The sequence below is a fragment of the Corvus kubaryi genome, unplaced genomic scaffold, assembly GCF_017639235.1.
Source record: "Corvus kubaryi isolate FWS band 111438036 unplaced genomic scaffold, C.kubaryi_AGA036_p1.0 37353, whole genome shotgun sequence".
NCBI lineage: Eukaryota > Metazoa > Chordata > Aves > Passeriformes > Corvidae > Corvus > Corvus kubaryi.
Window position 1 is genome coordinate 464,935 of NW_024581115.1, and position 15,832 is coordinate 480,766.

At 45.5% G+C, this 15,832-nt stretch overlaps 1 protein-coding gene across 2 annotated transcripts; it reads left to right on the forward strand.

Annotated features, from left to right (window-relative positions):
• The first annotated feature begins 398 nt into the window (after window positions 1-398).
• Window positions 399-14,366, forward strand: CRLF3 (cytokine receptor like factor 3). 2 transcript variants are annotated; one of them, XM_042032339.1, is made up of 8 exons: window positions 399-570; window positions 3,123-3,330; window positions 5,123-5,210; window positions 5,676-5,853; window positions 6,930-7,152; window positions 7,802-7,934; window positions 10,936-11,048; window positions 11,336-14,366. In XM_042032339.1, exons 1-8 carry the CDS (start codon window positions 439-441, stop codon window positions 11,587-11,589), a joined length of 1,329 nt encoding a protein of 442 aa, XP_041888273.1. In that variant the 5' UTR covers window positions 399-438; the 3' UTR covers window positions 11,590-14,366. The 2 variants fall into 2 exon arrangements, with proteins under 2 accessions (XP_041888273.1, XP_041888274.1); XM_042032340.1 differs by lacking the exon at window positions 399-570 and adding an exon at window positions 2,233-2,376.
• Window positions 14,367-15,832: the final 1,466 nt, after the last annotated feature.

A 15,832-nucleotide genomic window follows, 5' to 3' on the forward strand; every position in this document is an offset into this window, starting at 1 on the left:
AAAAGCGCGCGCGGGACCAGATTCGGATCGTCCGCGCGGAAGGCGGGGGGCGGGGCCTTTGGCCGCTCCCACGTGACCCGCGCGCGCTGCCCAACGGCCGCCCGTCTGTCCCGGTCACGTGACGCGGGCGACCCGGGTCCAGCTCGCCCCGCCTCCTTCCCCGCCGAGGCCACGCCCCCTTCTGATCCCACTCCCGCCTTCAGCGCTGTCAGTCGGGTTTTCGCGCCGCAGCCGTGACGTCACGCGGGCAGCGCGTACCCTGCCCGCCCCTAACGTCACACTTCGCTGACGTCACCGGCCACCGGTCTGTGCCCCGGGGCCACCCCCCGCTCCCAGTCCCGCCGCGCTTCCCGCCCCGCCCCGCGGATGCGCGGCCCTTCCGGGGGCGAGGTCCGCCCGCCCCGCCCCGCCCCCGCCTCGCTGCCGCCGCGGCTGCCCATGGAGGCCGCCGCCGCCGAGGTCGAGGTGCGGCTCCTCTTGCAGGAGGCTCGAGAGAGCATTGAGGCGGCGCGGAGCTACCGGCGGGAGCTGCAGCAGCGGCTGCAGGGGCTGCACCAGGCGCGGGAGCAGGTGGGGAAGTAGGACGGGACGGGGCTCTCCGGAGCTGTCCCGGGACGAGCGGCCAGAGCCCTGCCCGGGCTGCGCCCGGTGCCCACAGGCGGGGCCGGTGGGGGGGGGGGGGGCCCCCCCCCGGGCCCCCCCGGGGGGGGGGGGGGGGGGGGGGGGCCCAGCACCCGGGACCCCTCCGGGGCGGCGGCTGGGCCTGGCCGCTCCGCTCCCGGGGCCCGGTATTTGTCCGTGTTTCCTGTCCGCCGGGAGAGCCGGGATGGGCCTCAGGTGTGGGGAAGGTGGAGGAGGGGGAGCCCCGCCGAATCGAGGGGTTATGAGAGCCCTGGGACCGGCCTGTGGTCTCGGTGGGTGCCGGAGATGGAGGGCGTGGGAGTGGGCAGATGTGGGACATGTCGGAGGAAAGGGATGCGAGCTGAAGTCTGTTACTGAGCTGAGCCTCATTTTCTGGGATGACAGGGAGGTTCCCCAGGCAGGAGTAAAATCTTAAGGAACTACATTTTCCAAAGTAGCTGGGTCGCTAAGTCTAATTTAATAGGGAATGTTATACCCATCTTCGCATCGGATACCTGCCTGGGCAAGCTGCTCCCTGGTTTGGATGATGTGCTGAAGGCTGCTGTCCCCATGCACCACAGTGCCTGGGTCACGTACTCCGTGGGTCAGGCAGGAGGCTTGCCAGCATTCCGGGTTAGCTGGTTTGTCTGCAGCTGTGCACTGGAGCCAGAGGAGAGTTTCCATTGGGACTGTGACCCACCCGCCGGGAGATGCAGGAGGAGATAGGCAAGTGTGGGCAGGGAGAGCCATAGTGCAGGGCTGGCTCCTCTGCTCAGGCAGCCTCTCAGCATTTGGGGTTTTGCAGACTGGAAGTGATGCCTTGCTGTCTTTGATTCAGCTCTGCAACGGATAAATAAAAACCCAAACAAAATCAAACGCAGCGAGTGTTTCTGTGTTGACCTGTTAGTTTTTCTGAAGCAGATCCCGTTAGTGTAGAAACCTGCTGTAAATCTGCTAGGAGAGTGTCCTGCTCCCAAGTGCATGTGGGTGATCACTGGACATTTAATTAGTCAGCATTGAAACCACAGGCTGCTTAAGAAAATAAATTGTTCATGGCTGTCTTTAGTCCAAACCTTGTAATCTCAAAGTGTTGCTTGGCAATTCCAAGTGCAGTGAAAGGCAGCCCATGTGCCTTTGTGCAGTGAGTGTGTAGTTAGCTCACCTTTCCTTTTCCTCTCAGGGGGAATTTCTTTACTGTGTGCATGTTTATGTTTTCTCTCTTTCCATCTTCAGGACCACTTGCTGTTTTGTGCACATCCAAGAGTTCCCTGTGTTCCCAAAGTGCTGAGTGTGCTAGACTGGGGTTCATGTTGTGGCAGCTTTATTATTTGGGGACTGGTGGGCAGATGTGATAGAGCTGGATCACTTACATTGCATCCTTTTCCTTTGGACCAATGGGACATGATTTTCCGCAAACTGCACCGAGCTCTGTGTGTTCAGGGACTTGCATTTCCTCTTTTGCATGATGAGCAGTATCTAATCCTGGAGCTGAGCTGCTGAATTTGTATCTGCCTGTAATGGAGGTAAAGAGCTTGGAGAAGTGACTGTTCTGCCTTCCTTTGCCCCACCCCTTCACAAAGCTAAATACTTCCTCTTTTTTTTTTCCTCAAGCATTGAAATTACAAGAAAAGGGAAGCAGAGCTGTGTGGCAGCTGCAGAGCTTCATGAATATTAGTTGAAGAGGAAATTTATTTTACCTAACCAGAGAACTTCCTGTGTTGGTTGTCTGTACTTCTAAAGATCTAGAAATTACGTGTAAGGCCATGAGTGTGTTGCAGCATTTCCTTGTGTGTGTGACTTAGAAAAGTTGTTCACAGGGAGATGTTCACTTCTGATTTTTGCATCTTTAGCTCAGGGATGTTCAAGTGTGTTTTCTTCCCTAAAAGTCAGATTCAGCAAGTTTGCTGACATTTTAATAAACACTTGTAGAACCTTCCGTGGTCGAGTTCTTCCGGAATCAAAACAGACTTGCTGTTCAGCCTGTCCTGTCACCAAGGGGGGCTGTTTGAACAAAATTGAAAAGAAAGCCGAGGATTTTAAAAATCCAGTGAACTGATAGGGCTTGGAAAACTGCTCCTAGATAGTTTTCAAAAAGTCTGATAGGTTTTTGTTTGCAAGGGGGATTGCCTGTATATGATGCCAGGTGGTTTTTGAGTAGGATTACAGTGGTGGGGGTTTTTTGAGGGGCAGCAGGGAGGAGATCTACAAAGCATTTGGATTTTTCTGACAAGAAAAATTCCTTGATTGAAGCACCCGTAATCCAGTTTGTATTTTGTTTAGTTAATATGCTCTTCCCCTTGTCCAGGCTGGTTTCTTTGCCTCCCTCCCTGCTGTACATGTACTAAAAATGACTTCACTAATTTGTTAACTGCCAGTGGTCATTTTTTAAAGCAGACTCCACTTGCAGCTTTACTGAGCAAATGAGATGCTTCAGAAAAATAAAAGATGTGTATGGCCTTTGCCTTTATCCTAAATCCTTCTTTCCTGTTACCTGAATTCAGATCAAAGAAAGTGCAACATTGACCAGAGATGTGCTTGAGCAGCATTTTAGCGATTTGAAAGGGACCCTAAAGAAGCTTCTGGATGAGCGACTGATGTCCCTACTGCAGGAAGTGGATGTCATAGAGCAAGAGAGCATCAAGCCCCTGGATGAGTGCCAGAAGCTGATAGAGCACGGAGTCAGCACGGCCGATGATCTGCTCCGGGAAGGTGAGGCAGGACCTGGTGCTGAGTCTTAGCTCTGCCTTCCAGTGTGGGTCTGTCAAAAGTCTGGAATTATGAGCAGTGTGTTTGGCTCATTTTGGACTTATCTCAAACTAAATGTTAAGAATTGGGTAGATGTAGTGAAGAGCTGATCAATATTATCTCCTACAAATCCATATTTCAACATTTCACTCCGATCCTAGGTTGTACGTATGTCAGTGTAGGCTCTCCTAAAGGGCAGGAAGTACTTATTTGGGAATTATTTCACTACAGAGAAATTCTGTACCTCTCCAGGGTAGACAGAAAAGTATGTCAGGCTACTTTGAAATAAAATATATGGTGGATACCACCATAGCAAAGTGTCTATTTTGGTGAAGTAAGTTATTTCTGTCTTGCTGAAATAGCAGCTGAAATAAACAAATTGTCCTCCTACGTGTGATTATATTTGCTGTTGGTGGGGAGCATGAGGAATGATATGGCAGCTGTATGGGGAAAGTTTCTCTAAAAAGTCTGAAGATGAGGCAGACAAAAATGGCCATGTGGAATATTACTGTAAGGGCCAGACTATACCCTACTGATGCTAAATACCTCGGCAGAAAGGAATGTCACTCTTGCCTGTTTTCCCCGGGCTGGAGAACCTACTGAGGGCATGTCTGAGCCATGAGTGTGTTGGCAGTTTCCTTGCATTGTTCTCGTGTCTCAACTTTAACTTTCTTTCAGCATGAGCTCAGTTCTGGGAGCTAAAGCACATTGAGCCATGTCCCAGGGGTGGGAAAGCTCCCAGTTCCTCCTCAGCCCTGAGCTTTGTGCTGGCCTGGGAGCTCAGTGCCTCCTGCTCACAGGAGCAGTGACAGTGTTTAAAGGATTAATTTGTTGGGGTTTTTTTCTACCACCACAACTCTAGGACAGCTTGTATTCACCTTGGTTTTATTTTAAGTCTCACCTTACTGAGTCAGGGTGGTGGCAAAGATTGCCTGTGTTTTGTGTGAGATTCTGTGGGGTCTCATGAGAAGCTGACTTGCTGCACTTCCCATCCCCTGGGTGCTCTGAGTAGGAGCATCACTGAGTGCTGTGGGCAGGACAAGCACACATTGCAGCTAAGTCAGAAAGGAGTTAAGCCTCCGTGGTTATTAAATCTCCTGCTGCCAATTATGACGTGTGCTTTCCTTCAGAGATTTGTAATGTGCGTAATCCTCCACTTGGAAAAGGACTGAGCTTGCTGAAGTTGTAAATTATCCTAAAGTCAGGAGACTGGAGCATATGTCTCTGTAAGATGAAGTGTGGGGTGCTACTTTATATGGAAAGCTTAGGAAAATGTTTGTATTTATCTCCACACTTCAATGCATGGATTATTTCCTTCATTGTGACAATAGTGCCATTTTGATTGTAGCAAATAGAACAATGGTTGAAATTATTTCTTGCTTTCAAGTGTCTGCTTTTTTATTTTCTGATCAGTGAAGGTACTTTGCTTTTCTCTTCATTTAAAGCTGATGGAGGAAGGGATTATTAACCCTGACTTTTGGCATCATCTGACCCCAGTTCTGCTCCTGTCTGAGACCTGAGGCAAATTATTACATCTGTTATGGGTGTGTCTACAGGTAGATTCGAGAGCTTCAAAAGTTGCTAGATAGGCTTTATATTGTTACCTGTAATTGTATTTTCTAGCTAAGACTAGCAAAAGTGCTGAGAATGCTTCACATTTAATTGGTTGTTCGTGTCAGAACTGGTTATTCTTTGAAGCAAAGAATGCCTTCTGTGGACGTTGTCTCATTAGAATATTTTTACTGTTTGGTTGCAGGAGAGAGTGCAGTCGATGGAGATGTGGGAACACAGAATGAGAAACTTTGCAACTTTACAAAAAAAGCTTTACATATTCAGCTAGATAGGTAAGACACCAACATTCTGAGGTGATCTGAGGCAGTGGCACATGTGCCCTTCTTTGAAGAGGATCTTTTCTCTTTTGAAACAAATGTTTTCCACTCCATTGCCTCAAAAGATTCATTTGAGGTGCTGCTGTCCTGTTTGTTTCACAGACTCTTATTGGGGCTGGTACTTAGAGAATGGAGGGGATTTTCACCCTCCGTATGTTCTGTGGAAATAAAGGCTGTTTATTTGCGAAGGATGAAGCCACTCCCCATAGAACAGCCTGTGTTTCAGAGTATTTACTGACAAACAGGCAGTCTGGTTAGGGCTGAAAACACAATGTTTTCTGAGTCTTTTAAGTTTGGAGTGCACATGCCAATTTCTGCAGCTGTTCTCTCTTTGCAAATCTGCACAGATTCAAGTGTATGGATGAAATATGAATTTGTAGAAGCTGGCCCCTCTCATTACAGTGAACTTTCCTTTCTCAGCTTACCAGAAGTGCCCTCCTTGGTTGATGTGCCTTGTTTATCTGCCCAGCTGGATGACTGCCTCCTTACTATACTGAAAAATCAAATATTCAGACATGGAACTGTGGCATCTCGCCCACCTGTACAGCTGGAGGAATTTGTGGAAAAGCCTGGAGGTATTTTAGTCCGATGGTGTAAGGTAGGTAAAATATCCTGTTGGAAAATCCTCTAGACTTGAGTTTTTTCTAAAAGAACCCAAGTAATCCACCTTCTTTCTGAATTCTCTACGGCTTTCGAAGGACTAGTCCACTCCAGTGTGGAGTTAGAAACTTGAGAAGAGCTTTTTATGGTAATGGTGTCATTTAAAGGCAAGGTAGCCTGGTGACGGTGTGGTTGGTGCTGGGGTTTGAGTCTGCCTGGCAGTGACACTTGCGTCAGCAGATCCAGGATGAGGCTGCACCTGCTCTCTTATGCTTTTACCCCTAAGCATGTTTGTGTTCCTAGGGAGATGCAGTGGGTTGAAAGAGAAAATATTATTATATTGGTGTTAGCTAGTCCAGTAGCTTTTCTCTTTGACACACAGAGACTATTTTTGAGTAAACCACTGCTGTGATCTGATGTGGTTTAGTTGTTGTTGGACAGTTCTATGCTCCTTGGCAGCATCAAACAAACTTTTGTTGTTCTAGCAACTTCCAGTCGTTGTTGGCCACCCTTCACTTGTAAAGGATGTGGACTCAGGTTATTAAACCATAGGCACTGCTCTCAGGTGGGGTCTGATTTACTGTGGTATAGAGGAATTCCCTGGATTTGGTTGTGCCTGGGGGATATTGAAGGGGGCTTTCTTGAGGGGGTTGTGTGTGTGTGTAAATATCTTTGGACTTAGAAATATCAAAGAACTGGAAATCATTCTTGGAACAGTTTATGAAGGACAACAGTCATTTTCCCTTGCTGTTAAAAACTGGCACAGAATTTCTTCTGCAAAGTTGTTCTCAGCTTTTGGCTGAAGGATTTTTTTATATATCTGCTAGAATGAACAGCCTTCTGTTAAATGTTTCTTCCTCTGTAAATATTTTTTAGCTGTAATAATTCTGATACATCTTTTTATTGGTTCAGACACTGATGTTAGTTCAGACACTGATGTGTCTACAAGGCACATTTTCTGCTCTGAAATACCTTGTGAGTCTGATCACCTGCAGTGCTGTCCTAACATGTGCCCCTTCAGAGACAAAAGGAGAACCAGGGGGATCCTTATTAACGCAGTAAATGTTCCTGCAGGTGGATGATGATTTCATACCCCAGGACTACCGGCTGCAGTACCGCAAGAGCACTGCCAGCCACTTTGAGGATGTGTATGTGGGCTCGGAGACAGAGTTCATAGTGCTGCACATTGATCCCAACGTGGATTACCAGTTCCGGGTGTGCGCCCGCGGGGACGGGCGGCAGGAGTGGAGCCCCTGGAGTGTCCCCCAGATTGGCCACACCACGCTGGTCCCCCACGGTATTGGTCATCCTGAACCCTCAGCTGCTCATCAGCACTCCGGGGGGGCTGCAGCTGGATGGAGCTATGCTTGTGTGATGGGGGGTGTCTCCAGCTATGGGGTGTGCGTGTGACATGTGATGAACTGTTCCTCTGTCCTACAATTCATTCTTTTCTTCCTTGGCATGGGGACACTCAGTGAGCCTTTCACAGGTGGCTCACTGCTTCCTTAGCCTTGGAAAGCATGTGAGCCAGAAGAAAAGCATTATTTTTCCCTTCTCCCTCGCCACAACGTAAGCATTTTTGATGACGTACAGCTCACAACAAGCTCTTATCTTGGAGAGAGAAAAATTTAAATTTTCTCTTCACTTAAAAATTTGTAAGCGCAGTGGGTAATGAAGGGTTTTCTTTGCCTACGATAAGACTTGGCAGGGATTGCAGCAAAGAGTGAACTCCTGGGGAACTCTGAGCTGGAAAATACTTTTTGTAATTGCAATTTATTTGAAAAACAAATCTCTCCATAAGAAAAAGGCAAAACCAGCCCCTGTTATTAACATAGCTTGAGCTGCATGAGGTGGACTGAGTAGACATTGGGATTGGCTTGATTTTGCACAGACAGGAGCGAGTTGAGGTTCACAATTTCTTTCTTTTTTGTTTGTTTTCTTTGAAGAATGGACAACTGGTCTGGAGGGTTACAGCTTGAGCAGCCGAAGAAACATAGCACTTCGGAATGATTCTCAATCGTGTGGTGTGCTCTACTCCAAAGCTCCTACTTATTTCTGTGGGCAAACATTAACATTCAGGCAAGTCCTTTTTGGGTGGCTGGTGGCTGGTGCATCCCCTGTGAGCTGTCACATCTGAATTGTGTGTAAACCTGAGGCATGTTTGAGTTTTAAATCAGCTCAGCTCTAGTCAAGGTAGTGTCTCTATGTGACATCTTTAGTTCTTTAGTTCTGCTTCCTGGCTTTGTAGGAAAACACCTGATGTTTTTGTAGGATCTGCGGTTATATAAAAGAGAGATGAGTGAACTCCTGAGGGATGGTAAAATATAGCCCATGCTGATCAGATCTGTGGAATGTTGAACTTCCTGATGTTTTGTAGCAGCTGTTACTGGCTGAAGTCAGTGGCGCTTTGCCTCTAGTTCCTTTTAACCTTGGGCCAGGGGTTACTTTCCTTCCCAGACTATTCACTGGCTCTGAAGACTTTGGACATGAAAACACCGATGTGCTGTTGGGATGACAGTCTGGCAGCAATGCCTTTAACATCTGAGATAAATAGTGCTGGTCAGACTACTAATGCTGAAACTGGCATTAGAAGATCCAGAGTGGAGAAGGGATCTTGTGAATTTCAAGCTTTCCATTTGACACAGAACATGATTAAAAACCTTGGCAGTTTTTCTGCCTGTAGTCCTATCCCTGAGATGATGCTGTTTAACAGGGTATGAGGAATGTCCTTGTGGATATGTCAGTTTTAATTACAGACCTCAGAGACTCTGAAGTTTTGTTTCATCTTTTCCCTGGTTAAATAAAACTACTTGCTGTACAGCAAGCAACCCCCAAAGGCAATCAAAAAGGGCTGTTCATGACACTTTCATTACTTATTCCATGGTGTTTCATTTAACCCTTCCTGATAACAGATTATGTTAACTTCAGATGGTTGCAGTGCGAGGATGTATTCAGTTGCCCTGTCTGAGATAGGTAAAAAGATCTAAAGCTTTCATTTGAAATCTATTGCTAGATTTTACTTCTCTTGGCTCAGCAATGCCTGTGAAATTAAAGGCAGAACCTTGAGGTTTCCCTTGAGGTTCTCTCTCAGTCCAGTGCCTTTTATCATTTTTTATTGGTAGCATGTGAAAATGTTTTGCTTCACATGTTGGTTATGGACTTCTCTCCAAGAGGAGATTGTTTCAGGATGGCAGAGGATGTGTCCACAAGAGCTATCGTGACACGAATCTTGAGATTGAAGACAGCCTCAAGAATTGGTTGTGTTCCCCTTCCAAGGTCCAGGAGTAGCTTCTTGTTTGGAAGTGTGAGAGATTTTCCTGAGGAGGGAGATGTAGTACTTGGTGCTTGACTTTCTCCAGCTGTTGGAACACAAGTTATTATTCACAAACAGCTCTGGGGGTTCTCTGTGTTCAGGACCCAGGCACAGCTTGTCAGTGAGAAGTGAAGCTGTGATAAACACAGTATTTTGTATCTACATTTTAAAGATAAGCTGTGGCAGTTGTCCTGAGGTGAAGCATTTGGCCAAGCTGTAGGAAAACATCACTGCATTAGGTCAAATCTCCTCGTGTTTCTTTGCAGCCTCCAGGGAGCTGCCCTTAGGGACAGGAACATTTCTCTGCAGTGACCTGCCCTTCATCTCTAAAGCTTTGTTTGCTGTGGGGAGCCACAGTCCTTCTGGCCAGGCTGGTGATTCGGGCTCGCCCAGCAGATGCCCTGTGGTGGTCACGCTGGCTTTATCAGGAACCCAGCACAACTCTGCTGACAGCTGACCGTGAGGCAGTGCCTGTGATCCCACACAGATGGACCTTTCTGTGCTCTGAGGCAAATAGAAACTGGTGGTGGTTCACTGGGGTTCAGTGTTTGGGCTGCAGTGGCAGAGAGGTTTTGTTGTGTGGCATTTTTGTTGTGCACCAAAATCAATTTGAAATTGCCTTTAAAGTTGCTTTGGGAAAACATTGTGGATCCCTTCCAAAGTAAAAGCTTCTTGGAGATTTAAATAATTGTTTTCCCTTCGCTTCACAGTGCAAGGCTACTGCTCTTTTAGTGACATTCCCAGGGGACTGAAAAACCTAATGGAGTGCAAAAGTAAAACATGGTTCCAATTTTATCTTCCCGGTTTGCCTCAAAAGAGTTAACCCATTCTGTGCCAGTCCACTGCCCTCTTTAATTGCTGGTTCTTGAAAGCTTTGCTGAAGTTTTCCCTTGTTTGCCAACAACCATGTATCAGTCTGTTCTTTCTCTCAAGCTGCAATGAAAATAGCTTTACTTTCTAGGAAAGACCATCTGAATTTCCTGAGTCACTCAGGCTCTCTGTAAAGTAGGATTTAGCACCTTTGAGAGGTGGCAGTACTAGAGAAAGGACTCAAGTCCAGAACAGCCCTTCAGCATATGAACTGTGCAGCCTCGCTCCTCTGCTGGGGCCCAAAGGGAACTGAGTCCCTGGTCATTTGCAAAACTTGTTTGCATTTTCTTCAGAGATTCTTTCCCCAGACTAAAACTCCAAATACAGCTGAGCAGAAGCCAGACATGTAAATGCTCTTCTAGGCATTGCTTGGTTTGCACCAAGCTGATTTATTACAAAAGCCTAAACCAAACACACCCCCTAAGCAACACCCCATCCTCATCCCATTACAGCAGAACATGGCAGGGCCCAAAAAACCTATTTTGGTAATGCTTATTAAATCCCTGCTGAAACTACTGCTGTCTTGTCATAATACATGATGCTGACCAGTAATCTGATATAGCTAATTGGCTAGCTGAGCACACTGTCTGCTTCAGACAACTGGAAATCACTTCAAAAGACCATTTCTAAGATGTGACAGTGGAGAATAGTATTAAATACCATTGGAAGTTTGCAGGAAGCACGTTCCTATTTTGTACAGATTAACAGAGTATTGCTCAGTGGAGCTCTTGGGAAAGCTGGTAGGAATTTTGGGGATCTCCCCAAAAGTTTGGATGAATTTGTTGAGAGCCATGGAACACAGTACAGGGGTCTGGTGTGACAGGTTATTACTGTCTGGATTTCATGGTATGTTTTGATTTAAAGCTTCAGGTTTTGACTTAACTTTTTGCTTGTTAGAATTGAGACCGTGGGCCAGCCAGACCGACGGGACAGCCTGGGAGTGTGCGTGGAGCAGCAGAATGGCTACGACTCCCTTCAGCGGGACAAAGCTGTGTGCATCAGCACAAATGGTGAGTCTGAACCACAGAATTCCCCCCCAAACCCCACAGCCCCTGGCTCTTTAGATCCCTGCATAATATATGAGCAACTTTTATGTATGTGCTGCTTGTGCAGTTAAAAATCTTTGGTGAGATCACAGATCTCCTCTTCCTGCTTGCAGTTATTGCAGCCTGTTCCATGTGACAAAAGAAATGCAGCAGCGTTTTTTCCCTATTCGTTTGCAAAAAATGGGGAGATGTGATCTTCCATGTTAGTACATGCAGAAAATGAGAAATGGTAGATCTGCTGACTGTTTCAGGGGCAGTATTTGTAAATGGAAAAGAAATGACAAACCAGCTGCCTGCTGTTACTTCTGGCTCGACTGTGACATTTGACATGGAAGTTGTGCAGTTGGGACCCTGCAGCAACGAGGGAGGAAACTTCAAGCTTCGAGTAACCATCAGCTCCAACAACAGAGAAGTGGTCTTCGACTGGGTACTTGATCAATGCTGTGGATCTTTGTATTTTGGATGTTCATTTTCATACCCAGGCTGGAAGGTTTTGGTGTTTTAGCAGTGAGTAAAGGGATTTTTTTGTTCTTGCTGTAATGTTAAAAGCTGAGTTTCCAGCTGTTTGACAACAATCTTGTAACAAACCCCTGTCTTTATAGTACTTGAACTCCACTATATTGTACTTCATACTGGATTCATTTAAACAATAATTGTGAAACATTTGATTTGTTACTCTGGAAAAAGCTAGACACAAGCATTTGTGTAGGCAAATTAATTTAAGCAGTCCATCAGACCTTTCCCTTTTTTCCTCCAGACTTGATTTTTGTCAGTATTTCATTGTACTCGTCTCAGGGTACGCGCGTTGTGTAGAATTAACTTCGCTTAAAACTGCTGCTCTGTAAGCATTTTAGGGGTGGTAATGGACCAAAGTTGTATTTATACCACTCAGAGCACAGTATTTAGAGTGGCAAGGTCCTGCTCTGCTTCCTTGTGCACAATGCTGCCTTAGGAGTCTGAGTGGACAGTGGGGCCCACCTGTGGCAGCTGCTTCCTCCGCGCACGGTACTGTTTGTCCCTCTGGAGCAGGGACATCTGAGCCAGCCTGTTCCTGTCTCACTTAAGTGCCTTATTTCAATACTTCTTGAACTGTTTTCTGTGTTGTCACTTGGAATGTTTTCTAGAGTAGCTGCATGGTGATACTTACATCAATGGTGCAAGGCTGCCTCAAGCAGACCAACAGCCAGCGCAGGATGTTATCCTGATCGTCTCTGAATGTCTTCCCTGGTTACAATTCACATGGATCCTGTGTCAGAGACAGTCTCAGTGATTTGGTACCTGGCCTCAACCTGTGGATTGGCAGCTGTGGTTCCTCAGAGCCCTCCTACCATGCAGATACAACCTTCTCTTACTGTCTGACAACACAAGGGCTGTTGTGATATGCAGGATTCCTGGCAATCCCAAATTCTGCCTGGGAATGCTGTGCAGTCAGTGCAGGTGTATGGTCCCAGTACTGCAGACAGACTGGGCTGACGCAGCTGTGCCTGCTGCTGGAGCTCCACCTGGAGTAAGGGAGATGGGCTTTGGGAGTGGGCTTCAGGCAGACCCTGCCTGCACAGATTTAACCTGGGGCAGTCAGAATTGAAGAGAGGGTGGTAATTAAGCTGTCTCCATAGAATAGGATGGGATAAAAAATATTGTGAATTAAATGACTTGGAGTTCAGAAATTATATAAAGTTACATATTTTTCCTCTAAGGAGCAACTACAATGGGTAAGCTCAGTCTCAAAAGAGAGCTTATTCCTGGTCAAAAGATTTTAATGCTACTGGATTTAAAGAATATTTAAAAGCAACACTCACTGAGGGGTTTCTTACCTCATGTTCAATTAAAATTAAATATATTTTATCACGTTAGAATAGCATTATTTTTATAAAGCCTAGACAATCATACTGCCTTTCCTTCAGTGGCAATGTGCTACATTAGCCCTCTATATTACCATAATAAGCTTAAAGCATAAAAGCTTATTTTACAATTAATTAACATTGCCCATACTCACACTGTCAGTACATCAGCCATCCTGCCTGAATTTTTCCCCAAGCAGCTGTAGCAGGGGTACAAGAACTTCAGACAAGGAGAATGGCTGTTGGTATTTATACCATTTACAAGAAAAAAAAATGCATGCGGATTTAGATGGGTGCTGCAAAGAACTTGCACGAGGCAGGGTTAGGTTGGAATTGGCTGTAAGACATGAAGTCAGAAAGACTGAACTGCTGCAGGTCAGATCATCCACTGTTAGCGGCAAAGGCCCTGCAGTACTGTCAGTTTTTCAAGCTTCACTAGTTCAGTGTCAGGGAAAAAGAATACTAGCTTATCCTGTGCTTTCAATGTTACTTTAATTCTCCTGTGAAGAGTGTTTTCAGTACTTTTACAATAAGATTCAGTAGATGAAAGTGTCAGTCCTGTTCAGAGGGTCAGGCTGGCACTCCAGATAGCAGCTGACTTAAATCTTGCTCCACATAGTAGTGCTGGCAGTTTTATTTACACACTTCAGGTATCAGGTACTAGTTGTAACTTCGTACTTTTATGATATGGAAACTAAAATTGTGAATATCCACATTTCTGAGGTACCAACGGGTCATGTACCCTTTAATCTGCTTTTGGAGGGGCTGGTCAGACTGTAGATTCTGCAGGATACTTACATATTAGAAAATAAAAAGCTTAAACCTTGAATTCAGGTACTTCCAGAGGTGGCAATGCCGTGTCAGGTTGTCCAGAATATACATAAAAGCAGCTGAAGGTGACTGTGAAGGCCATGGGAGACCCCTACTGCTGCCCAGGAGAGCTGAGGAAGGCAAGAGAAGTTTTTCTGCCTTCAGGCTTTAGCTGTGTGTTGAACGAGGGCAGATTGCCAATCGTTCTTTCATTGTTATTGTGTTTTTGTTTTTTATTTGAACTTGGCACAAGCCTTGCTGTCCAAATTCCAAATGAGGTACTTTCAGCCACCTCTTGGAGCTGCACCTTGTGAATGGGGGAAGAGTGAAGAGTCTCAGGGCAAGAGACCTGAGCACTAAAGGAACAAAGGATGCAAAGAAGTGGAAGAGGCTTGAAGTAAAAAGTGTAAATTCTGTTCTTCTGCAGCAGAGTTCAGCTGGATGGAAAACCTGACACTTCCTGTACAATTTGCACCTATAGCTCTTGGAGCTCTGCAAGTAACAGTGTTAATGGCTTATGAAACCCAATCCTGAAAGTTGTTTTCCTAAGCTAGTACATTCACTTACCTCAACTAAGACTTGCGTGTCAAGAGAAATTTGAATTTTTTTAAATAAAAATTTTATCCCTCAACTGTGTATGGTCTAGGAAATTATTTATTGGGGCATAAAACTGAGAACCACAGCAGTCTAATAATATAAGGAAATGTTTTCTAGACTACTGCAGCCATCTTTAAGAGCTTAGCCCCTTTTTTTTCCCCATTTTTTAAATCTTCTGTCCCTCAGAAGTCCCAAACAATTTATTTCCAGGTTTCACACCTGTGCACTTACCTTTATATCCAGATTTTAACTGACATATCTTACAAAAATATTTTTCCCCTTCTTTTAATAAAATTTGTTAAAGCATCTATGAACTACCCCTCAATATTCCACCACGTCTGATTTGTCTCATCTCCATTTTACTGTTCGCATCTCTTACTGGTGCATTCAGTGGTGCAACTCTTACACATCTGTAGTTTTTGGCCAGCAGCAGAGGTATTTAATCACCTTCAAATGAAGTCCCTGTTGGACTAACACACAGCTTTACTTAGTTCCCTTAGTTCTGCTTTACCTGGAGCCTGTTCCCGTTCTTTGGTCTCTTTTAAAGGAAAAACAGCTTGTGAAACCAGTAAGTGAAGTTGCTGACTTGGCAGCTTTCTCTCATAAATACTCCATTCACATGAACTTTCTTCATGACAAGATGCCAAGTGTTTCTCCTCCAGAGCTGCAGCGTCACTCTCAAATCAAGCAGCCTAAAAACTGCAGGTTAGTCAGGGAGGATTTACCCACTCCAAAGCCTTTGTTTTCTTGGATATGAAACCACAGCCAGATTTGTAACAGGGAACATCTCCACTTGTCAATGATGGCACCAGACTTCTGTGAATTAAGAAGTATTTAACTTGGAACGACACTGTCACAATTGCCCTCACAGAATGGCTCCTGTATTCCCAAAGGTAAAATCAAATTTCTGGTTTGGGGGATTCTATGGTTTGGGAATTTTGTTCTGTTGATTAGATAAATAATCAGAACAGTTCAAATCATGGGTAACTGCCTGGAATGAAGCAGTGAATCTTCACCCCACTCCTCAAAATTCAAGACATACTCCAAGCAATGTGGGCTGAAGGTTAACAATTCACCTACTTTTGAATAGAGTAGTTAATGCATTGAATTAATACTGAAATCATGTTAGGTTCCAAGTTGGGGTTCACAGACCCATTGTGATCACCAACTACAAAACATTAAAACCTGCCATGAGCACGCTGAAGGTCAGATTAGGAGAATCTGGACAATGTTAGAGACAAGAACACACAGCTCAATGGCAGCCTAAGGTAGTTTGCAGAGCCCACCTGGCACATCCTGCATTTCAGGATCTGAATCCTAACATGGAAAAAGGTTTCCACTGGCTGCCATTCCACAGTCACGACTTGGCCAAGCAATGCAATTCCTGATTTGTTTTGTCCCACAGTACCTGGAGCATCCATCCTCTGCAGTCCCAGATGAATGGAGTTTTCAACTGACACCAATTTAAACTTGACTTCATATAAGCCAAATACTTATAAA

Bases quoted from the DNA above. Each gene is read 5' to 3' on its own strand.
- CRLF3 (XM_042032339.1), top strand. From the start codon at position 439: ATGGAGGCCGCCGCCGCCGAGGTCGAGGTGCGGCTCCTCTTGCAGGAG. The intron at 7,935-10,935 runs GCAAGTCCTTTT...TTTGCTTGTTAG, and splicing joins GGGCAAACATTAACATTCAG to AATTGAGACCGTGGGCCAGC. The intron at 11,049-11,335 runs GTGAGTCTGAAC...TGACTGTTTCAG, and splicing joins TGTGTGCATCAGCACAAATG to GGGCAGTATTTGTAAATGGA.